This window comes from Lithobates pipiens, unplaced genomic scaffold (assembly GCF_037356315.1).
Source record: "Lithobates pipiens isolate NorthernLeopardFrog02 unplaced genomic scaffold, aLitPip1_a1.2 Scaffold_1, whole genome shotgun sequence".
NCBI classification, from domain to species: Eukaryota; Metazoa; Chordata; class Amphibia; order Anura; family Ranidae; genus Lithobates; species Lithobates pipiens.
In genome coordinates this window covers 115,437,687-115,463,583 of record NW_027507685.1, presented here as the reverse complement: position 1 = coordinate 115,463,583, position 25,897 = coordinate 115,437,687, and the positions used below count along the sequence as shown (strand labels likewise).

At 44.7% G+C, this 25,897-nt stretch overlaps 1 protein-coding gene across 4 annotated transcripts in view; it reads right to left on the bottom strand.

The window, feature by feature from the left end:
• Window positions 1-502: 502 nt before the first annotated feature.
• The window catches only part of NLGN3 (neuroligin 3), a 176,209-nt gene continuing 150,814 nt past the window's right edge, over window positions 503-25,897 (bottom strand). For 3 of the 4 annotated variants that reach the window (XM_077474368.1, XM_077474370.1, XM_077474369.1), the window contains 5 exons: window positions 15,107-15,166; window positions 13,338-13,487; window positions 12,199-12,384; window positions 8,669-9,458; window positions 503-4,516 (listed from right to left, as the gene is read on the bottom strand). In XM_077474368.1, the coding sequence (XP_077330494.1) occupies window positions 3,673-4,516; window positions 8,669-9,458; window positions 12,199-12,384; window positions 13,338-13,487; window positions 15,107-15,166 (2,030 nt within the window). In that variant the 3' untranslated portion in view covers window positions 503-3,672. The remainder of the gene's footprint in view (window positions 4,517-8,668; window positions 9,459-12,198; window positions 12,385-13,337; window positions 13,488-15,106; window positions 15,167-25,897) is intronic. The other variant, XM_077474371.1, reaches the window with a different exon arrangement.

The window sequence follows — 25,897 nt, the reverse complement described above, 5'->3', positions numbered from 1 at the left end:
TGTATGTCACGGAGCTGCTGTCAGCGCTGTATGTCACGGAGCTGCTGTCAGCGCTGTATGTCACGGAGCTGCTGTCAGCGCTGTATGTCACGGTGCTGATGTCAGTGCTCTGTATTACGGTGCTGCTGTCAGTGCTCTGTATCTCCTGCACCCTCTTGTTTGCCTACCCTGGTCCCTGACCTTCCCTCTCCTCCATTGCCTTCATTAGCTCCATAGTCCTGAATTGTCAGAACAATTTCCCAAATAAAAAAAAAATGCTTGTAGTTATCGATCCCAAATTCACCTCATACATGTATTATGCTATTGTCCAGGTGGTGGGACTACGTGCTACCCCCTAATAATTACCCCGTGGCCGCAAATTCGACCTAAAGGTTTGCGAAATTCGCCTCCCATTGAAGTCAATGGAGCCCGCGGCGAACGGTCGTTTTCGCGAACGTTTGTGTCCGTTCGCGTTTCGCGTTCGCGAAACGTCCCGTCGGAAGTTCGTCCATCACTAGTTGTGAACACCATATAAGAAAACCCCCACCGTATCATCTGAGAGTATATATATATATACGTCTCCTATTATATATATATTTATATACTGTATATCTCAAAGCTTGAGAGAAGCGCGTCACCTGTCCATGTTCCATTCACGTTTGGATTTTATACTGAACCCCCGTGTCGTGGATATCTCTGTAAACATCGGACATAATATACATTGAAACCTAGAGCCTTGCCTGCACACTCACCAATCACTGGCGGGTCACACCAACTAATTCAGCCAACCAGACCGACTTTACTAGTCTTCTTCCTGTGACCAAGTTGGGAGTTCCCATGTTGGAGATAGTCTGACGAAGCTGGAAATTTTCATGTTGGAGATCATCTGTCGAGAATTGGCCTCCCATCCTCTAAAACAGGTGTCTCCAAACTGCGGCCCTTTGCTAGCCTTTATGCGGCCCTTGGGCACAACTCCTTCCACCGATATGAGATACTATTCCTCTCACTGACACCAACGATACCTTGGGGCACAACTCCTTCCACTGATATGAGGCACTATTCCTCTCACTGACACCAACAATAATATCTTCCACCGATACCAATGATGGAATACTATTCCTTCTACTAATAGGGGGAATACTCCTCCTATTGACCACCAATGCTGAGGCCATATTTATACTCACTGATGCTGGGCCCATGATATTTCTGCCCTTGCTGGCCACAATGGCCCTCCTAAAGTCTGAAGGACAATAAAGTGGCCCTTTGAAAAGTTTGGAGACCCCTGCTCTAAAAAGAACCTAGGTGACAGGCCCCAGGGTTCTCGTACAGACCACTTTGGCTTCTCGAAATTACCATTATCCTGTGCACCCAGAATCTCCCAAACACAGACATTCAGATGGCTTAAAACTCAACCCACAATGCAATGTGAGTGCGCTAACCTACTTATTGCACTTTGGGTTGTGAAGGAAATGATGGAACTTTGCAGTGACACTAAATACAAGTTCTTCTGGGACGCACAGGTAACAGATTTTGACAAGTCAGTGGTATTTACCAAAACCTTGTGGATCTTTCCATCATCCCTATTGTGTCCATCTGCTTTATCACCAATAGTTGGTCCCATTCAATTGTTCTGTAATGTTCAAGATGTTTTACTGCTTATCAAAAAGATCCTCCTTATTTCTAAATGGAAGAAGACACTTGAGATATCTTCAACATTACAGAACAAGTCTATGAATGTGGCCAACTACCGCTAGATAAACCACGACCTGCATACACAAGAACCTTCCCAGACATCTGTTTTATCCTTTGTAGTGCCAGCTTCTGTTTAAGTGGAAGTCAGTGTGTTTTTTCAAACTCAACAGTAGGCAATCTTTAACCTAAACATGATATTGGACTACCGGTTCTAACAAGCTATTAGCTGGAAGTACACCATGTGGTCAAAAGCCTGTGGACACCTCACCTACATGAACTTGCTGGATAGCCCATTCCAGAATGATGGGATTGATATGGAGTTGTCTCACCCTTCTGGGAAGACTTCCTACAAGATTTTGGAGGGCGTCTGAGGTAATTTGTGCCCATTTGTTGGGTCAGATACTGATGTTGGATGAAAATCCTGGCTCACATGTTGGTGCACACGTTGGGCACCAGAAAAAGCCCTGGCTCACCGTCTGCATTCCAATTCATCCCACAGGTGTTCAGTAGGGTTGTGGTTGAGGCTCTGTGCAGAACACTCAAGTTCCTCCATGATCTCAAACCTACTGAATGCCTTTAGGGATACGAAGACCTCATCCCAAAGGTGTTCCATAGGGTTAAGGGCAGGAACTGATGTTGAATGAGAAGACATGGCTCCCCATCGGTGTTCCAATACATCCCAAAGGTGATCATTAGGGATGAGGTCAGGGCTCTGTGCAGGACACTCAAGTTCCTCAATGATCTCAAATCTACTGATAACCTTTGGGATGAGAAGACCTCATCCCAAAGGTGTTCCATAGATTTAAGGGCATTCGTTGATTTTGGATGAAAAGACCTTATATCAAAAGTCTTCCAAAAGTAGGGATGAGGTCAGGGCTCTGTGTAGGACACTGGAGTTCCTCCACACAAAACTGGTCCCACCATCTCTTTATGGAGCTGGCTTTGTACACTGTGGGGCACAGTCAATCGTGGAACAGAAAAGGGTCTTCCCCAAGCTGTTACCACAAGGTTCGAAAACCACAATTGTCTACAATGTCTTTATATGATGGAGTATTACTAGGACCCTTCATTGGAGGCACCTGAACTCAACCATTGGGAGGGAGGCCAATATACTTTTGTCATAATAGATAGGTGTGGTGGTCAGGTGTTCAAAAATTTTGGCCACATAGTTATTTACTGGGCCATGTTTTTCAAAAATAACTAATGCCGCATACCTTTTACCTATGTAACCTTCTTTCTAAGATGGCTGGCTTCATATATTTGGCACTGGGAAGATTAAGGTAGTTTCGAAACTAGGACTGTGTTCAGCCCCATTTCTTAGCTGGTGAATGAATTTGGCACACATTTGGGATAGAGCGGAGTAGGCTAGGTGACTGGGATCAAATGTATCTTGATTTTCAGCCCCTCTGTCCCGTGACCTTCTTCTGTCTTCCAATAAAAATCTTGTCATGTTTCTAAAAACATTTTTTTTTTTTTTTTGAGAAATATGATCTCTATCAGAGCCTAACACCCATCCCCCAGTCCTATACTAATAAAGTAGACATTTTGTCATCTGTTCCTCATCAGATCTGGTTCTCCACATGTACAGACAGTGAGGGTTTACAGTAACTGGAAAGTCAGAATGGTGAACGTTGATGGAAAGCCATGTGGAAAAGAAAAGGGACAATACATTGGGTTTGGTCCCCTCCTGCCTCTTCTCCAATGGCGTTCTTCTTAGTCGCAGGCCGTTATCTGCAAATCAAGGTTTCCCTCACCCCAAGCTGCCCTCACTCTAGGTGCCTCCACAAAGGTAAAAGCACTTTAAGAAACAAGAGCACACCACAAGTGTGTCCTTGCTGGGTCAGGACCGAATCGACCCTTTCCGTATTAGAAGCAAAGCCCCACACCCGTCCCCCTTCTTCTTTGGGGGTATGGAATGTGTCATTTCGCCTCTTCCTTGTCTCTGACACCTTCAGGTAGACTTGGTGTCGGGGCAAGGAGGAAGTGCAGCATGGTGGGGTGCTATACTCTGGTTGTGGAGTGTGAGTGGGGGAGACCGGTGCTGTTGAAGCCTGCAGAAAAGGTGTTGTAGGGGTGAAGGCTTTGAAGTCCCACCAGAGAATTGGGGATCATGGTGATGGTGTTAGGTGTCATGAGTGGAATGTCGTCAGGGGAACGACGTAATGTAAGGGTGTAGTCAGAAAGCGTGGCGAGACGCAGGTTGTCGTGGCCGGAGACTCCTCCTCCTTCACAATCGGGGTGTCCGGCATTTATTTGCAGTGAATTGAGCTCCTCAGGAGGTACGGGGCTGTGTGCCGGATCCCGCGTGGCCGAGGATCGCTGCGGACTCGGCTGGCGTTGAGTGTCCTGTCGCCGCTTATCATTTCGATAATACAGAGCAGCAAAAGCCAGCACATTGAGGAACAAAAGAGAAGCTCCCACGGCAATGGTAACACTCAGCTCCGTGGAATAGTCCCTGGGATCCTGGATGACAACTGGGTCCACCTGGTCGATATCAGGGTTCCACTTGCCTGGTCCATTCAGCGTGGGCGAGACACCCGGACGCTTAGTCTCCCAAACCTTGGGCCTGCGAGTTATATGTGAATTCTGAGTTGTGTCAGAAGGTGGCACCTTGGTGGTAGTAGACGTGTAGTGGAACATGTCATGTAGGTTATAAAGGTGCGGCACCAGATGTTTCCAGAATGCCACCTTGGTGGCCCGGTAGTGATCGCGCACACGTGGCTTCAGGCCGATGTGAAGATACAGCTGATCCCGCGGGTTGTACTTAGACCAAGCCACCTCCTCGAAACGGTTCGCCTTGGTATGGATGAACTTTGTATCCTGGGGGACAGGTTTGTTGGGGTCACTACAAGATAAACAAAAAGATGAGATCATTCAAAATGAAAAGTATCAGTAAAAAACTGTTCTAAAAACAGTTAATTCAAAAACTTAACAGATTTCTTTTCACTTCCTGAGAAAGAGTCCCGAGAAACGTCATGAAATGATGGGAAATCTCCACAAAGTGTGGGAAATCCCCCTCTTATGCAGTTGTCACCAGAACAGGTGTCCTCATTGGAAGATGTTCCTCTATTTCTAGTCTGTAGCCCTCTAACCAAGATGGTTTTCATGGCCTGTATTATAGCGATAGTAAACGCTGCATTTTTATCTTTACCTACAGGCAAGCCAATAATATATACAATATTGTCAAAAGTATTGGGACACCTGCCTTTACACACACATGAACTTTAATGACATCCCAGTCTTAGTCCGTAGGGTTCAATATTGCGTTGGCCGCCCTTTGCAGCTATAACAGCTTCAACTCTTCTGGGAAGGCCGTTCACAAGGTTTAGGAGTGTGTCTATGGAAATGTTTGACCGTTCTTCCAGAAGCGCATTTGTGAGGACAGGCACTTGTGTTGGATGAGAAGGCCTGGCTCGCAGTCTCTGCTCTAATTCCTCCCAAAGGTTTTCTATGGGGGTTGAGGTCAGGACTCTGTGCAGGCCACTCAAGTTCCTTCACCCCAAACTCGCTCATTCATGTCTTTATGGATCTTGCTTTGTGCACTGGTCCCAACCATTTGGTGGAGGGGGGATTATGGTGTGGGGTTATTTTTCAGGGGTTGGGCTTGGCTCATCAGGCGTTGGGCTTGGCTCCTCTGGGGTTGGGCGTAGCCCCTTAGTTCCAGTGAAGGGAACTCTTAAGGCTTCAGAATACGGAGACATTTCGGACAATTTCATGCTCCCAACTTTGTGGGAACAGTTTGGGGATGGCCCCTTCCTGCTCCAACATGACTGCGCACCAGTGCACAAAGCAAGGTCCATAAAGACATGGAGGAGCGAGTTTAGGGTGGAAGAACTTGAATCAACATGCATGTAATGGTAAGGCACCCCAATATTTTTGGTAATATAGTGTATCTTACCCGTAGGTAAAATGAATATCTCCTAAACATGAACCATTTAGGGGATATTCTAGCGAGCAGAAGCTGATGACGTCACCGACACATGCACTCTGAAGGACTGGCATACCTGTACCGTTCCTTCAGAGCTGTGTCGTGCATGGACGGGAGTGACGTCATCGTGGCTCGGCCATTCAAGCCGCCCCCCCCCCACAGCCCAAGAAACTAGAAGTAATAATACTGGGTGAAGATGGAAGCCTCTGAGGTAACAGCATGCCACTGGAGGGATGCGTTTCATAGCATGTGGTGCACCTTGCAGGAAGAAGAAACTTTTCCCTTTTTTTTTGTTCCAAGAGGTTACTACTGCTTTAAATATGAATGGTGTAAAATGATATGGTTTTTCTTTAAAACTGTATAGAAATACAAGAGTTGAATAAAAAGTAACCACTTCCATATCTTGCCAGCAGGTGGCAGCACTGACACACTGTGCGGGTTGTGTAGGTTCTACTCTATCGCCTCAGTGGTCACCAGGTCATTAGACCTCCTGCTCACAGGACATTATTTCTCCTCCTCTGAAGGTCTTTGAATGAAAAAAAAAAGCAGCTGGAAAAAAAACATGCCTGAAGCCGTTTTATCCCTGAATCTCACCACCCTACAACATCAATCCCTGAATCTCACCACCCTACAACATCCATTCCTGAATCTCACCACCCTACAATATCCATCCCTGAATCTCATCACCCTACAACACCCATGCCTAAATCTCACCGCCCTACAACATCCATCCCTGAATTTTACCACCCTACAATATCTATCCCTAAATCTCACCACCCTACAACACCCATCCCTGAATCTCATCACCCTACAACATCCATCCCTGAATCTCACCACCCTACAACAGCCATCCCTGAATCTCACCACCCTACAACACCCATCCCTGAATCTCGCCACCCTACAATATCTATCCCTGAATCTCACCACCTTACAACACCCATCCCCGAATCTCACCACCCTACAACACCCATCCCTGAATATCATCACCCTACAACATCCATCCCTGAACCTCACCACCCTACAACATCCATCCCTGAATCTCACCACCCTACAACACCCATGCCTAAATCTCACCACCCTACAACACCCATCCCTGAATCTCACAACCCTACAACATCCATCCCTGAATCTCACCACCCTACAACACCCATCCCTAAATCTCCCCACCCTACAACATCAATCCCTGAATCTCACCACCCTACAACATGCATTCTTGAATCTCACCACCCTACAACACCCATCCCTAAATCTCACCACCCTACAACAACCATCCCTGAATCTCACCACCCTACAATATCCGCCCATGAATCTCACCACCCTACAACTCCCATCCCTAAATCTCACCACCCTACAATATCCATCCCTGAATCTCACCACCCTACAATACCCATCCCTAAATCTCACCACTCTACAATATCCATCCCTGAATCCCATTACCCTGTAACATCCATCCCTGAATATCACCACCCTACAACATCTATTCCTGAATCTCATCACCCTACAACATCCATCCCTGAATCTCATCACCCTATAACATCCATCCCTGAATCTCATCACTCTACAACACCCATCCCTGAATCTCACTACCCTACAACATCCATCCCTAAATCTCACCACCCTACAATATCCATCCCTGAATCTCACCACCCTACAACATTCAGCCCTGAATATCACCACCCTACAACATCTATCCCTGAATCTCATCACCCTACAACACCCATACCTGAATCTCACCACCCTACAACATCTATCCCTGAATCTCACCACCCTACAACATCCATCCCTGAATCTCACGACCCTACATCTATCTCTGAATCTCATCACCCTACAACATCCATCCTTGAATCTCACCACCCTACAACACCCATCCCTGAATCTCACCACCCTACAACATCTATCATAAAGCACAACCTTGGCACCCTAGACATCACTACACCACTACTATCCAAGAGATGAAGGACTCGGTTGCAGGAGCGGTGTGGACTTTACAGGTAGGGTTTGGATGAACACCCAGCTCCCCTGACTAAGCAAATAGAAAATAATTACCCAGCAGCGTTTAAAATAAAACACAGCTTTGGCTGCAATACTCACCTACTATCCTCAGCTCCCCCCGTATAGGGTTCTTTCTGTCTTGCTGCAGCTGCTGGTCTCCTGGGTTCAATGACGCCAGTCAGCCAACCTTCTTCCTGAGAGCCCATTGCATCAAAGAGTGCACCATCACCATGACCTGGGCTCATAGTACGCTGCTTACATGTCAATAAATGAGGGACCCCCACCCCCAGTGAAAAGACGACTGCACAGCACATGGTCAAGGAGAAGACAACTGGAAACCAGGTACTGTATGAACATTTTTTTTTAAAAAGGCTAAAGGGGGGGCGGGTGGGGGCTCTTGTTGAATAGGATATTTCAAGAATTCTTTCTATTTTTCATTTATTACACTCTTTCCAGCCAGTCACAAGCTTGTGTTGGAGACTAAATGGATTGGTCACTGGTCCTGGGTGGGTATTTGTGTGGGCAAAAAGGAAGGAATGCCTTAGAGTGGATAGTGTCCAGTGATTGATGGTAGCGATGGGCCACCATCAGGGATTGGGCTGCTGCTTTTTCTGTGCGACCTTATGGTAGTTTTAGCATTTCGACTTGGGTAAAAAAGGAAGGGGTGCCCAGTTCAAAGAAAACATCCTGGTTTCTGAAATTTTGATCTAACATAATCATTCATGGGAATTGTTACCATCAAACAGTGCGCAGCAACAGCCCTGAGGAAGGGGAAGTCCATTCCCCGAGACGGGTTGGCTTGATGTACCTGTTGCTACTTTTTAATAAATGTCTATAAACCATATTTTACATTTTGCAATTTTCTGGACACCAGACGCTCCTTCCTTTTTATCATCCAGTTACAAGTAATTCATGGAGCATTTAGTTCTCAATCAACCTTCACAGATTGCCAATCATCTACATTCTTGTTAGAAGTGGTTTTATGAATGAAAATATAATCACTCACAAACCTCAGCCAAGCCCCAGTTGCTCCAAGAGTTCATTTTATGCCACACGTTACCTGTTATAGTTACATACCCCGTTTTAGCAAAGTTGGTCCAGTAGGTCATGACTACGGCACTCAACATGACGTCATTCTTGGAGAAATTGCAGGGGAATAAATCTGTAGGACCCACCATCGGGACACCGAAGACGTAGGGTAACTCGTCACCATGGGCAGCGTCAGACCAGGCCGGTTTCATCAAACTCTGACAGTGATGGTAAAACGCATAAAAATAAGTTGGGGAGCCATAACGAGCATGTAAGTCAGCGGTCACCACTGATGGCTCCACCCACTGATGGTCAGTGAATAAAGCCACCAAAGTTTTGCGCCTAGTCTCAGGGTTGTCTCGGTCAGCCCAATCAGTGTACATGAACTTGATGGTCTCACGGAGCGTGTCTTTGCCTTCCGGGTACCCGTACAGGTTGTCCACAAAATTAGACACCGAGTAGTCAAAGTCACTTCCGGAGACGCCGTCTTCTGCATCCACAACGTTTTCCACAAACTTGAGTCCTTCCCCTTGGTTGACCCCCAGCATTATGTCGTAGTTGAGGAATTCTCCTTGCTCCATGAGGATCTCCGGGTCATCTGGGATGACGTCTCCATCGATGACGGGCCCAAAGGCGACGTGATACCGTGCAGGCTGGATGTCTTGCTCCACCAACTCCTTGGCAATCTTCTGACGCAAGCAATCCACCATGTCGACGGTGTCCAGCACATTGCAGCCTACTTTCTCCGCGAGCAGCCGGGTGTATTTCACAGGTTGGTAATTGACGGCCCAGCTGGACAAGGCTGATCCGCTTTGTATGATGGCTCTCTGGAACAGACCTGCCACAAAAGACCAGATTTACTCATCTACACCGAGCATGACATATCTCCCCATCCACACATTTCTATTTCACACCGGGACCTGCTGTATCAATGTTTTATTAATCCCGTCTGATCAGTACAACATTTACGGTGGTGCCTTTGAAGTGGGAGTTTCTGCTGTTTTTTTATGAACTCCCCCGGCATCAGACACTGCGAGACAGAAAGACAGACGGAGATCGCGAAATCCACAACTCCACTTCCTGCCCAGCTGGTCTCAGTGTGTGCCAGGGAAGAAACCAAGCACAAGAGGACCATTCTACAGACGGGAGGGGTTGGAGAAAAATGAATGGAACTAGAGGAGAGGAGAAGAGAGAGAAAACAAAGAGTACAAAGACTGGGAAATTAAGTGTGAGAAATAGGTAACCGAGGATCTCGGGGGATCACGGGGAACTACTACTGTAACGACACCATTATATAAAATGTCAACCAACCATCAGACCATTATAACGTCACAGACCGGGGGAGGGAAGAGAGAGAGAAAACAGAAATAATGGATAGAAAACAAAGTACGTAAAAATTTAAGAGGGAACAGACTAAAGCCGGCCTCATACTTCTTATATTTCCCTCAGGTTCCATCTGCTAGATCAGCCATGATCAACATACAAGGTTTAGGTGACCTCAACTGTGGCCCTTGACATCACCATAGGGCCAAGCATGCTAATATGCTAATGCAAATAATTACTATACCTATAACTCAAGGTAGATGTGTGATGGCCAATAGGAAGAATGCTCCTTACATTGGTGGTCAGTGGGAAGAATGTTCCTTACATTGGTGGCCAGTGGGAAGAACGTCCCTTACATTGGTGATCAGTAGGAAGAATGTTCCTTACATTGGTGACCAGTGGAAAGAATGCTCCTTACATTGGTGATCAATGGGAAGAATGTCCCTTACATTGGTGATCAGTGGGAAGAATGTTCCTTACATTGGTGATCAGTTGGAAGAATGTCCCTTACATTGGTGGTCAGCGGGAAGAATGTTCCTTACATTGGTGATCAGTGAGAAGAATGTTCCTTACATTGGTAATCAGTAGGAAGAACGTTCCTTACATTGGTGATCAGTGGGGAGAATGTTCCTTACATTGGTGGTCAGTGAGAAGAATGCTCCTTACACTAGTGGCCAGTTGGTGAAAAAATGCCCCTTACATTGGTGGTCAGTGGGAAGATTGGTGGTCAGTGGGAAAAAAATTTCTTACATTTGTGGTCGGTGGGAAGAATACCCCTTACATTGGAGTAAGATAGTCAGAGACTGAGAACATTCTACAGCTAATGGTCAGATACTGAGAACATCCTAAAGGACATGGTTGGGGAGTGAAAACATCCTACAGAAGATGGTTGGAGACTATGGACACCGTACAGGAGATGGTTGGAGACTATGGACATCGTACAGGAGATGGTTGGAGACTATGGACACTGTACAGGAGATGGTTGGAGACTATGGACATCGTACAGGAGATGGTTGGAGACTATGGACATCCTACAGGAGATGGTTGGAGACTATGGATATCATACAGGAGATGGTTGGAGACTATGGACATCCTAAAGGAGATGGTTGGAGACTATGGACATCCTACAGGAGATGGTTGGAGACTATGGACATCCTACAGGAGATGGTTGGAGAGTATGGATGTCTTACACGAGATGGTTGGAGACTATGGACATCATACAGGAGATGGTTGGAGACTAAGGACATTGTACAGGAGATGGTTGGAGACGATGGACAGCCTACAGGAAATGGATGGATATTGATATCCTACGGGAGTTGGTTGGATACTATGGACATCCTACAGGAGATGATTGGAGACTATGGACAAGATTGTCCGATGCTGAGGACATGCTGTGTATTTGGATGCTGAAACATGCATCCAGAGCCTGCCACCCACTGCTCTAGAAATAAAAACTTGACTGGGTTTTAATTAGTCTGTACACTAGTTGAAAACAGAAAGAAATACATACACTTTAAAGAGATATATAGTAAAAGAGATTTAACTGACCACATACCTGTAAATAAGTAGCTGAACTTACCTCTCCTGCCACCCAATGCTGCTCGGTTGAAGAGAACTGGTCCCCTGAAGAAACTTCTGGGGTGTTGATCTGCTGGGTCCCCCATGAGTGTCATTGGTTCCCTCTTCTGACCTCTATGCCCTATAATAAGTTGAGGTCAGAGAATGACCTCTGTCAGAGCTGTAGGTGGCCCAGGAGGTGGAAACTCCCAGCTAGGAAAGGTAAGTATCAGTTTCCGCTTTACAGGTATGACCTTTGATGGAACTGTTTTATTATATGACAGGTTCTCTTAGGTTGTTTAATAAAGTTTGCTGATCTAGCAGATAAAATCTGAGAGGTGAGACCCTGGAAGAATCATGGAAGGGAATGGTTCGGGGGAAAGGAAAGGTTCTCTTTGTATTGAATATACTTTGTACCTTCAGAGCGGCCGACATACAGACACCTGATGATGCAATCATGGAATAATGTCAGATGGTCCATATACCTTCCATGTGATGGGACAGACACACAGACAAACAGTCATGAAAACGCGTCGTTAGATGATGGGGGTGATGGTGTCATCAGATGATGGGGGTGATGGTGTCATTAGATGATCTGCAGAGGTATTGAACATCAACATATCCGGAATTTTCAGGGATTATTGGAGATATTTCACAGTAATAAATTAATAGAACACATGACCGCAAATCTGCAATACCTTCTGAGTGATGGGACAGCGTGAGAAGACTGACACAGGACGCTCCTATGCCCGAGCCAAAAACTGTTATCCTATGAGGGTCTCCACCAAAAAATGCCACATTCTCACTGACCCAACGCAGGGCCTGGATCTGATCGAGGAGCCCATAATTGCCTTTAGCTGCCTGGTCTCCAGTACTCAAGAACCCTGCAAAGAAAAAAAATAAAATGGATATATTGTTTAATCTGCCAAAGAATATTTAAATCTGTCCATCCAGTCCTGGGATTTACATAGCTCTGCCAAAAAGCGCAAACAGGCAGGTGACACCACCTACAGTTAAGGGCATAGTCCAACTTTTGCAAAAATAAATAAATAAGTGCACCCATATTAATGAATAACACAATGCGTGTTTATTGATTTGTTTTGCCATGGAGCCTGCAAAGCATTGCGACCACGATTAGTGGATGGCAGGTGCAATGATCTGGTTTCTGCAGACCATTCCTCCAGCCTTGTAGGAGCAATGCTCCAGCAGACTAATACTCCAGCCTTGTAGGAGCAATATTGAGCTTTGAACACCTTTTCTTGTGATGTGATGGGATGTATTTAGCCAATTTAAACTAAAAATTCAGTTGGATCCATAATGTAGCATTTGCACATTTAATGAGGTAGAACCATTTGTTGTACTTTAGCTGTTTCTATCCGGTAACGATCCGTCTAATCATTTTGCTTGGAGGATTGGTTGATAATTTTCATCCTACACTCCCTACACCTGATCACATTTTATATTTGCAGCGGGGGTCTGCCTTATTATCACAGTTTAATAACTATTAACAATATATCCCATATAAGAGAATCCAGAGGAAAAACCCATGACAAACCCTATAGGGAGACATTAATGAAAAGCCCCCCCCCCCCCCCCCCCCCACCAGCCATCACCAATTTTAATACGAAATGCTTCAGGGGGCTCATTATCTTTGCAAGGACCCCGAGGACAATAAAGAAAAAGCCATATTAATTACGGAAATTTCCATTCAATGATTACGGAGAAACGCAGAGCCGGTGGCATGATTGGAAGTGAGGTAAATAAACAGTCAAGTCACAGGAAAGCGATAAATAAGGAACAGAAGGGATAGAAGATAGGAAGAACATGTGTCACTCACCCAGAACGCCCACTCGATAGTTCAAGGTGATAACGATGACGTTGCCGTAGCTGGCGAGCACGCTTCCATCAATCATGTTCCCGCTGCCCTCCATGTACGAGCCTCCGTGGATGTACACCATGACCGGTTTAGCTCCTGTGTCTCGGATATCTACGGGGAGGTGAAATGAAAAGGTAACACGGCCTTAGCAAGAGATAACCAACTTTCGAGAGCCTCTTGACACCAACCACTTGACTTCATTCATACGGAAGAACACAAAGGCGAACAATGTACATCTTGACGGAACACGCGTGGCCAAACGCGGTCTTAACTTACAAGTCAGACCAAAGAGTAGAGTAAGGCGCTACCACTTCCCCAACACAAAAGCCCCTTCCACTCTGGAAGCCCTTCCCACCACAGAGAACACACCAGCTAGCCAAGCATGCAGCTCATGCCACAGAAATATATTAAAAAAAAAAAAAACAGTAAAACTGACCCCTTCTCAGGACTTGACCATTATGATACCACAAACGGGTGCAGTCCTGTGAAGGAGCGCTACAGCAAGGAGATGAAATGGATTTTCCCTTAACAATCATGTGGGGTGGTTGCCCGGCTCACATGAGAAGGGTCCATCAATACGAGAGATGAACTACTCAAGCTCTAGCAGGCAGGGAGATGAGTAGAAGGCGGACAGAGGACAACTAAGCCAAACGCCTGGAGATAAATGTATACAGCAATAACAAAAAAATAGTGCTAAATAATGCAATGGCACGGGAAAAATATCTGCCACAAGACAATGACTGTGTTCCTCACATGGAGAGCTAGCACTTAAATAACATATTAGGATCAAAAAAAGATACTCATTATAGAGGAGATAAAGGTGTGACGGGAACAACAAGAAAAGGGGCTCATGGCCCATGCTCATACCATGGCCTGTCCTATGAATGACCACCTCAATGGCATCTACACAGAATGACCTTCTCAATGGCATCTACACAGAATGACCACCTCAATGGCATCTACATAGAATGACCACCTCAATGGCATCTACACAGAATGACCACCTCAATGGTATCTACATAGACTGACCACCTCAATGCATCTACATAGAATGACCACCTCAATGGCATCTACACAGAATGACCACCTCAATGGCATCTACATAGAATGACCACCTCAGTGGTATCTACATAGAATGGCCACCTCAATGGCATCTACATAGAATGACCACCTCAATGCATCTACATAGAATGGCCACCTCAATGGCATCTACATAGAATGACCACCTCAATGGCATCTACACAGAACGACCACCTCAATGGCATCTACATAGAATGACCATCTCAATGGCATCTACATAGAATGGCCACCTCAATGGCATCTACATAGAATGGCCACCTCAATGGCCTTCCACCACCCACATTGACCACCTCAGTGGCTTTCCACCACCTACATTGACCACCTCAGTGGCCTTCCACCTACATTGATCCCCCTACTAAACACGACCCTTCACAAGCCTCTCAAGCACCTTACTCCTTATTCTTACTCTTACCCTCATTTGCTACAGCTACATTAGAAAACCCAAACCTGACTCTAACCGAGGAACCAACCAGGGTAGGAGGATGAGTTGTGGATGTTCAAGGATTAAAGATGAGAAGTGCACAATGAAAAGGGAGATAACCCTCTAAGATTTCTAATACACGTGAGAAGGAGGAGAGGAGGGAAATAGGCAGAAGGAAAAAAGGTATGATGATAATGGGTTCCATGCATCAGCCTCAGCCAGCAAGTACCTCCTTCCTCGTCTTCGTCATTATCCGATATCTCTTCCCCCTGTTTCTTAGCGCTGGGTCCTGGAGACCGAGCCGAGCAAACGGAAACAAACAAGAGAATTCAAGAGATAACAGGTCTCGAAGGTACAGGACATTGAGTTCTCACCCTGGGGTTGGAGGGTAGGTTCTCAAACTGAGGGGTTCATTGCATAAAAATATCAGAGCTTTATGTGGCTACACCTGCTGGAGTTTGTTGGCGGTATAAACACAATGTATAAGGGGGTAAAGCATTAGGAATATGAGTAGTTCTAAAATAAACCTAGAGGGTATCATTGATTTAATGAAGGGCCATTTGTGGCCTTCTCAATCTGTACATGAAAGTTAGTATACTGACCTCTATGTATCAATACAGTGCAACGAGCAATCAAATAAACAATGCATAACAACCCGTCTGGAAGAAGCTGAATTTCTAAACTGCTAAAAGCTAAAGTGTATCTAAAGCCAACACTTTTTTAGTATGGGGATGGAGGTGGGAAAGATTAGAACCCGTGCTCGGTTTTTATTGCTGTGGGTGTAGGGTACATAAGTTCTATTCATATTCCCAGATAATATATATTTTTGAAACTGACAATTTTTATTAAGATAGATTTTTGTAGAAAAGATCACAAGATATCCAGCAAGCATGAATATACAGTATCTGACAAAAGTAAGTACACCCCTCAGTGACATTTCCTCCCTCTTTTCATGTGACAACACTGAACAAATGACACTTATCTACAATGTAAAGTAGTGAGTGTACAGCTTGTATAACAGTGTAAATTTGCTGTCCCCTCAAAATAACTCAACACACAGCCATTAATGTCTAAACCGCTGGCAACAAAAGTCGGTACACCCCTAAGTGAAAATGTCCAAATTGGGCTCAATTAGCCATTTTCTCTCCCCCGGTGTCATGTGACTCGTTAGTGTTACAAGGTCTCAGGTGTGAATGGGGAGCAGGTGTGTTAAATTTGGTGTTATCGCTCTCACTCTCTCATACTGGTCATGGCACCTCATGGCAAAGAACTCTCTGAGTATCTGAGAAACAGAATTGTTGCTCTGCATAAAGATGGCCTAGGCTATAAAAAGATTGACCCTGAAACTGAGCTGCATCACGGTGGCCAAGACCATACAGCAGTATAACAGGACAGGCTACACTCAGAACAGACCTGGCCATGGTCCACCAAAGAAGTTGAGGTCAAGTGCTCAGCGTCATGTCCAGAGGTTGTTTCATAGTTTCATAGTTTCAATGGGAAATAGCTGTATGAGTGCTGCCAGCAATGCTGCAGAGGTTGTAGGGGTGGAGGGTCAGCCTGTCAGTGCTCAGACCATACGCTGCACACTGCATCAAATTGGTCTCCATGGCTGTCATCCCAGATGGAAGCCTCTTCTAAAGATGATGTACAAGAGAGACCACAAACAGTTTGCTGAAGACAAGCAGACTAAGGACATGGATTACTGGAACCATGTCCTGTGGTCTGATGAGACCAAGATAAACTTATTGTGTGGTGGCAACCAGGTGAGGAGGACAAAGACAAGTGTGTCTTGTCTACAGTCAAGCATGGTGGCGGGAGTGTCATGGTCTTGGGTTGTATGAATGCTGCCGCCACTGGGGAGCTACAGATCATTGAGGGGACCATGAATGGCAACATGTACTGTGACATACTGAAGCAGAGCATGATCCCCTCTCTTCAGAGACTGGGCCGCAGGGCAGTATTCCAACATGATAACCACCCCAAACACACCTCCAAACCACCACTGCCTTGCTAAAGAAGCTGAGGGTAAAGGTGATGGACTGGCCAAGCATGTCTCCAGACCTAAAACCCTATTGATCATCTGTGAGGCATCCTCAAATGGAAGGTGAAGGAGCACAAGGTCTCCAACATCCACCAGCTCCGTGATGTCATCATGGGGGAGGGGAAGAGGACTCTAGTGACAACCTGTGAAGCTCTGGTGACCTCCATGCCCAAGAGGGTTAAGGCAATGCTGGAAAATAATGGTGGCCACACGAAATATTGACACTTTGAGCCCAATTTGGAGATTTCCACTTAGGGGTGTACTGACTTTTGTTGCCAGCGGTTTAGACATTAATGACTGTATGTTGAGTTATTTTAAGGGGACAGCAAATTTACACTGTTATACAAGCTGTACACTCAATACTTTACATTGTAGACAAGTGTCATTTCTTCAGTGTTGTCAATTGAAAAGACAGAGGAAAAGATTTACACACATGTGAATGAAGGGTGTACTTACCTTTGTGAGATACTGTAGAATCATTCAAGTGTCCAGATAATATTTTATTTAAATTTAGCAGGAAAAGCTAATGCATCCTGGGGGGTACCAAGTGTCCCGCTCCATCAGGGCTATGCAAAACTTTAGGCATGATCTACAACAATATTATAGAAATATTCAGTAGAAGTTAACATAAAAAATAAAATACTATTATTATTATTATTATTTTTTAAATACTGAAAGTATTTTATTTTATTTTAGTATTTTTAAGAAAAAGATAAAATTTAACAGAAATTTGATTTTCTAAATGTAGTTTTGGTTTTTAGGGTTTCTTTTAGCTTAAAAAAAAAAAAAAAAAAAATATATATATATATATATATATATATATATATATATATATATATATATATATATATATATATATAGCAAAAAAAAGTTTTTTATTTTATTTTGGCTTTTTCCTTTAGGATTTTCCTTTTGGTATTTTATAAATGTATACATAACTCTAGTCACCATCCTTTTAGCTGTTAAAAAAAATATATATGTAAATAGCAAAAATAGTTTTTTTTAATGTTATTTTAGCTTTTTCCTTTTGGATTTTCCTTTTGGTAATTTATAAATGTATATGTAGCTCTAGTCACCAGTACATATTACTATACAACTGCTGTAGAACAGTCACCAATTTATATCATAGCCCCGAAGAAGGGGGACCCTTGCAACCCCTGAAACTCGACAGCTTTTCCTGATGAATTTAAATAAAAACGTATTCTGGACTTTATAGGTTGAGTGGTGCTTCTATTCTCTATCTCATCTTCATGATTCTATAGGAGACAATTTATAAGAGCCCTATGTTGTATTTGGAGACAATTTATAAGAGCCCTATCTTCTATTTAGAGACCATTTATAAGAGAGAGGGAACTCCTATACAACTCCTCCTCCTCCTATTCAAAAACCATGGTCCATAGTCGAGGTCCTTGCTGAGATGATGGCCACTCTCGATTTGTCCTGGTCACCATTGTCATTGAGAAAGAAAGGGACGGGCAATCCAAAATCCTTTTTGAGATGTCTCCAAAATAGAAGAGAAATCTTCCAATGGAAAGTTCCATTACTAAGAAGATTTCCTCTTTGTTGACTTGAAGGAAAAATCCTTTAAATTCCCCTTGTGTCAATATGACAGGAAGCGAGGAGGAACCTCTCCTTTAGGACAATGAGGTTAATAAATACTCAACAGGGTTTTACCCTTTCCCTTCTTGACACAAAATTACCAAAATGTTTGCCTTTAGATACACTTAATAGCCGCTTGCTTTCTACGGAAGCTCTATAAAAACGAGGCGGTGAGAAGTGCAGTAAATCTTGGCTTCCAATCACATTTCACCTTAACGATAGTAAGCCCAATGGATCCTTTTGATTACTGCATTTTGAATGACCCTTAACTGCATTGTGTATTAACCCAATAAATCTTTTGACTGTGGCTTGTAATTCTACGTAGTGTCTATAGCAGTGATGGCGAACCTTGGCACCCCAGATGTTTTGGAACTACATTTCTCAACTCAATGCTCAACTACAATGCAGAGTGCATGAGCATCATGGGAAATGTAGTTCCAAAACATCTGGGGTGCCGAGGTTCGCCATCACTGGTCTATAGTCTATGAAGATGGAATATACAGCATCTACATGGAAGAGTATCTGTATCTCAGTGTTCGAAGGATGGAGCAAAACTCACCATGAAAGGAATTAGGATTTCTATCCCTGTAATGGCCCCTAACAGAGTTGACAACGGCATATCTTGCATCATCTACAGTAGGTTGTATGGGTTGGTTCTGTGACATCTGCCAAATTTAAAGATGTAAAGAATGTATATAAATGGGGTATTTTGTATGTGGTGCAAATTAGGTATGCCCAGGGGGGTTCATAATTACATAGTAACTTCAGTGTGTCTTGTTTTGTACAGTTCAGTTTCTGTTCCCCTTGACCATCACACCCATGTGATCTTTTTGGACATTCCATTCAAAAATCATTGCCATTAAAATGAAGTTACCCCATCCACCATGGCCTTTACTATGAAGTTCTGAATACGGTGAATGGAAAAAATTGACCCAATGGCAGTGTAATGTAGAAAAAATTATCCGCACTCCGGTTGTTGCTCTTCATTTCTTCATTTTATTGAATAGCCACAGTGAAAAAAACGCTGATTAAATCAGATGATGCCGGAGTGCGGATAATTTTTTCTACATTACTCTAATCAGCCAGCGACTGTGGATGGAGCACCTGGGAGCTCTGCTATCTAGGTGGCGTATGGGTAGTAGCACTGACTTTTCTGCTGTTTATACCAATGGCAGTGTAGCCATTAGGGATTTTCCCTGATCCATGCGGCTATGGTTGCGGACATCTAACTTTAAAAATTGTGACAGTATTGTTTTTATATGTGATTTCACATTTCGTAATATGTTATAAATAAAATGTGTTTATTTTGTTATGAGTGGTGCCTATAAAGTAAATTTTTCCATTCACCATATTCAGGTTGTTCCATGATTAGGATGTGGTACTTAATTACCTTCTGTACACCCACAGCACCATCCTGTGTTGGCGTAAATAGTCTTTCAGATTTACTATGCAGTTGTCCACCACCATGGCCATTAATCATTAATACAACGTTGTCCGCTTTTTGTGGATATAACAGCCTCTGTTATATCCACAAAAAGCGGACAACGTTGTATTAATGCGTCTGCGCAAAGCTGTACCCATTTGTGAAGTAAGGAACTGATGTTGGATAGAAGACCTGGCTTGAATGTTGGGCCCCACGTCGAGCAACAAATAAAAAAGACCCGGCTCACCATCAGAGTTCCAATTCATCCCAAAGGTATTCAATAGGGTTGAGGATGGGGCTCTGTGCAGGACACTCTGTGTACATTGGTGCCTATTCCACCAAAAGAGCATTTTTGTTGAGGTCAGGTGCTGATGGTGAATGAGAAAACAATGCTCACAATTGGCTTTCCAATTCATTCCAAATGTTTTCAGTAGGGTTGAGCTTAGATGCTCATGTTGTATGAGAAGACCTGGCTCAAAATTAAAATTCCACTTCACAACAAAGGGCCCTGTACAGGTCGCTGAAGTTACTCCATGCCAAACTGGTCACTCCATGCTTTTATGGAGCTGGCTTTGTGCACGGAGGGGGGTGGGGGGGGTGGCAACAGTCATGCTGGAACAGGAGAGGGTCTTCACCTACCACAAGGCTGGAAGGGCACAATTGTCTACAATGTCTTTGTATGATGGTGTTATAACAGGAGGACCTGCTCATGATCGGCATTCCGTTTCACCCCAAAGGTGGTCAGTAGGGTTGAGGTCAGGGCTCTGTACAGGACACAAGTTCCTCCATGACCTCAAACCTACTGAACACCTTTCGGGTAAGATGACCTCTTCCCAAAAGTGTTCTGTAAGGTTAGCGGAGGGTACTGATGTTGGACGAGAAGACCTTATACCAAAGTCTTCTAAAAGTCGGGTTGAGGTCAGGACTCTCTGTACAGGGCACTCAAGTTTCTCCACATCAAACTAGTCACATCATGTCTTTATGAAGCTGGCTTTGTACATGGGGGGGGGGGGGGGGGGGTGCACAGTAATGTCTTTATGGAGCTGGCTTTGTACACAGGGAGGGGGCAAAGTCATGTCTTTATGGAGCTGGATTTGTACATGGGGGGAGGGGCACAGTCATGTCTTTATGGAGCTGCCTTTGTACATGGGGGGGAGGGCATAGTTATGTTTTTATGGAGCTAGCTTTGCACACGAGGGGGCATAGTCATGTCTTTATGGAGCTGGCTTTGTACATGGCGGGGGGGGGGCACAGTCATGTCTTTATGGAGCTTGATTTGTACCCGGGGGGGCATAGTCATGTTTTTATGGAGCTGGCTTTGTACCCGGCGGGGGGCATAGTCATGTCTTTATGGAGCTGGCTTTGTACATGGGGGGGGGGGCACAGTCATGTCTTTATGGAGCTGGCTTTGTAAATGGGGGGGGGGCACAGTCATGTCTTTATGGAGCTGGCTTTGTAAACAGAGGAGTCACGGTCATGTCTTTATGGAGCTGGCTTTGTACACGGGGGGCACAGTCATGTCTTTATGGAGCTTGCTTTGTACCCGGGGGGGGGGCACAGTCATGTTTTTATGGCGCTGGCTGTGTACACAAGGGGGGCACAGTCATGTCTTTATGTAGCTGGCTTTGTACACGGGGGGGGGGGGCACAGTCATGTCTTTATGGAGCTGGCTTTGTACATGGGGGGGGCATAGTCATGTCTTTATGGAGATGGCTTTGTACACGGCGGGGCACATTCATGTCTTTATGGAGCTGGCTTTGTACACGGGGGGGGGGGGGGGGGCACAGTCATGTCTTTATGGAGCTGGCTTTGTACACTGGGGATAGGGAGGGCACAGTCATATCATTATGGAGCTGGCTTTGTACACAGGGGTGACAGAGTCACACTGGAACAGAAATAGGTCTTCACCAATCTTACCACAAGGTTGGAAGAGCACAATTGTCTACAATGTCTTTGTATGATGGAGGATTACCAGGACCCTTCACTGGAGATGAACTCCATCATTTGGGGGTTCACATACTTTTAGCCATATAGTTAGGTGTGAAGATAAGGTGTCCCCCAAACTTTGGTTAGAGAGTTATTTCTCAAAAATAGATAATTTAGATGCGGGTCCACAGTGTATCTTTTACATAACGTTTTTCAGGATACTTGCAAAAGGTTTGACGTGTATAGCTCGGTCATTATTATATGAAGCTGTACAAACATGGTCAAATACCTTACAGGTTAGGTCAACCAAAATCAGGTTTAGTACCAAATTCTATATGACCGAAATGCATACTACGGATTATGCCTCTCAGTGGTCTCACACCACATCCACCCTATACTGTAAATAAAAGCCAACAAAGTTGATTTTAAGAAAGAAATAATACTGACCCTGGACCGCGGCTTCCAGGCGACTTCTGTAGGCACCTTTCACATGACTTTGCCTCAACGCTGTCCCCTGGGGGAGTTGAGTATTAAAAAGCCCATAAGAAAGCACAGTGCAGGTGAGTATTCATTTTTCTTCAAATTGTTTACTTTTTAGCATTTTTCATTACTTGGGGGCTCACAGACAATGCAAAGACATTGTCAAAGTACTAATACACAAAGCAAAACACCTGTGTGCCCTCCATTATGCCACATGTTATTGATGGGAAAACCCCACCTATTAAGTTGTTGCACAGGCGCTAGCATGTGGAACAAGGCAAGATTTTACAAGTCACACAATTGTCCTTTTTTGTAACACAACCTAAGGCCGCGTACACACGGGCGGACTGTCTGTCCAACTTAGTCCGCTGAAGCGTGTTTCAGCGGACAGTCCGCTCGTGTGTGGGCTTAAGCGGACTTTTTCAGGGGACAGTCTGGCGGACTAAGTCTTTCGGAATTTCCGTAATATTGTCCGTCCAACTTTGGTTTCAGCGGACAGTCCGCTCGTGAGTAGGCTAGTTGGACGGACTAAGTATGGCGCATGCTCAGAAAGGATTTACACGGCCGAAGGTTGCATTGCAGTGTATTGGACGTCGTATTTCTAGTCCCGTCGTACGTGCTGTACACGTCATCGCGCAAGCTTTCAGCGGACTGTCTGTTCATCGTGTGTGGTCAAGTCCGTTCATTCAAAAGTAGGACGGACTGTCTGTCAGATTGTCTGACGGACTTAGTTGGCCAGACAGTCCGCCCGTGTGTACGCGGCCTAAGACTTTTTCCTATCCTTTGTTCATGAATGTTTGTAAACATGAGGGGACATAAAATTGAAGCCCAGGCTCAATACAAAGCAAATAAACATACGCTATATGGCCCATAGAGTATGGCTCTCCATCCAAATGAGTTCAAGACTTTCCATTATTGGGTCCTGTAAAACTCCATCATACAAAGGCAATGTAGACAATTGCGCTCTTCCAACCTTGTGTTAACAGTTTAAGGAAGATGCTTTTCTGTTCCCCCATAACTGTGCCCCTCCCCGTGTACAAAGCCAGCTTCATAATGACATGATGTTACCAGTTAGGTGTGGAGAAACTCCAGTGTCCTGCACAGAGCCCTGACCTCAACCCTACTGAACACGTTTGGGATGTAATGAAACACCAAAGGTGAGTCAGGTCTTTTATTTTTTGTGCCCAACATGAGGCCCAACATGTGAGCCAGGTCTTCACACCCAACATCAGGACCTGACCTTTACAAATGGCCACAAATTCCCCCAAACACCTTCCAAAAGAGTGGAGCCAACTCCATAAAGACATGGAATGACTAGTATGGTGTGGAGGAACTCAAGTGTCCTGCACAGAGCCCCAACTCCAGGCCTACTGAACACCTTTGGCATTGACTGGAACACCGACTGTGGGCCTGGTCTTTTTTTTGGTGCCCAGTGTGGGGCTCAACATTACAGCCAGGTCTTTTCATCCAACAACAGCACCCGACCTCACAAATGGGCACTAATTACAACAGACGTCCTCCTCTTGTGGAAAGTCTTCCCAGAAAGAGTGCAGCATGTTATAGGAGGGATAACTCCATATCAATGGCCATGCTTTTGTAATGGTATTTCCAACAAGCTCATATAGGTGTGATTGTATATGTAAAATGTTTTCTTGACAAAATAAATCTCTTTCTGCTCAGGCTGTGCTGTAATCAAGGCACCACTGTCAGACAACAAAGACAGGTCTGTGACCTTAATCTTCTCTACCGCATTTAAGCAATACAGCATGGTCAAGGTCACAACCTTACCCTGCTGGCTGTACAATGAAGAAATAGCAAGTCGATGACGTTGTTTCTGTGTTCTACATATAACATTTTTAGCTGAGAACTGGATGAGATGGAGATTATATGTGCCTGGATTTTGGCTTAAAGCAAATCAGTTATTGGTAACCTAATTAAATGTTCATACTAAAAAAATGATTTTAGGTCTGGACAGGACCTGCTTAATGTCTTCTGATCACATCAACAGCAGAAGGATTAAGCAAGGGGGGGTTAAGGGGGGTCAACTGTAGGCCAGAAGGAGGACAGCTGTAGGTTAAATGAAGGCCAACTGCAGATCAGAAGGATACCAACAGCAGGTCAGATGCAAATCAGAAGGAGATCATCTATCTGTATGTCAGATCAAGATCAACTGCATGTCAAAAGGAGGTCAACGGTAGGCCAGGAGGAGGTCAACTTTAAGTCAGGAAAAGGTCAACTGTAGGTTAAATGAAGGCCAACTGCAGATCAGAAGGATGTCAACTGCAGGTCAAAGGTGATCTGATGCAAATCAGAAGGAGATCAGCTGTAGGTCAGATCAAGGTCAACTGCACGTTAGGAGGTCAACGGTAGGCCAGGAGGAGGTCAACTGTAGGTTAAATGAAGACCAACTGCAGGTCAAAGGTGATCAGATGAAAGTCAGAAGGAGATCATCCGTAGGTCAGATCAAGGTCAACTGCAGGTCAGAAGGAGGTCAACGGTAGGCCAGGAGGAGGTCAACTTTAAGTCAGGAGAAGGTCAACTGTAGGTTAAATGAAGGCCAACTGCAGATCAGAAGGATGTCAACTGCAGGTCAAAGGTGTTCAGATGTAAATCAGAAGGAGGTCACCTGTAGGTCAGATCAAGGTCAACTGCAGGTGAGAAGGAGGGCAAATGCAGGTCAGAAGGTGGTCAACTGCAGGTCCAATAATCTCAGAAGTGTCTCAAACTGATTGCAAATGCAAGAATAATGCACCTGTCGGCGTGATGCATTTGTTCCTCGGGGGCATGTAGCAATGGTAAATATCGGTAGGCGGAGAGAAAGGTTTAAAGAGAACCTTTACTTTTTTTGAATGGGCAAATTGACAGATACTCCCTAAAGTGTATATATACCCAAAATTTTAACTTAGGTCAAGCAGGATTCTTTTTTAGGCTGATAGAACCCAATGCTTTAAACTGTTGCTGTTGGTATGTTATAAAATGTACCTGGTAATCCTACAAGTTAAATCTGACTTCATTTTGGAGGGTGACAACACTAAATCACTGGCTCCCAATGCAGTGGTAGCGTTGTCGCCCTCGTGTTTCCATTCCCCCATTGGAAGTAAAGGCAGCTCACTGTCACCCCATTCCTGCAATCCATGCCCAGCAGTGCCTACGTGACAGCAGCAGGATGGATAATGTGGACCCTGAGGATTTCGGTGTATGACCGGGGGCGACAACCCACTGCAGCTTCTGCCTGTGCACAGCCCTGACCCTGCAGAGGCCTAGAGCTGAATAAGGGGGTCACGTGACAGTCAACTAAAACCAGAATAAAAGGTGCCGTCAGCTTTGTTTAATGCTAACAAGTCACAATGTGCTTGGTTTTCTTCCATGCAGTGCACCCTGATTGCTTTCTATGAGCCGGGTTCACATACACTTTGAACGGCTTGTGTAGGCAGAAGATGAAAACCTTCTCAGGAGGCTTCTGAAAGGTAAAATTATTACAGCCGGGACACGCTTAAAAAAATGTGGATTGTATTTTTACACTATGTACACATCTCTCTTCACCTGTCAAT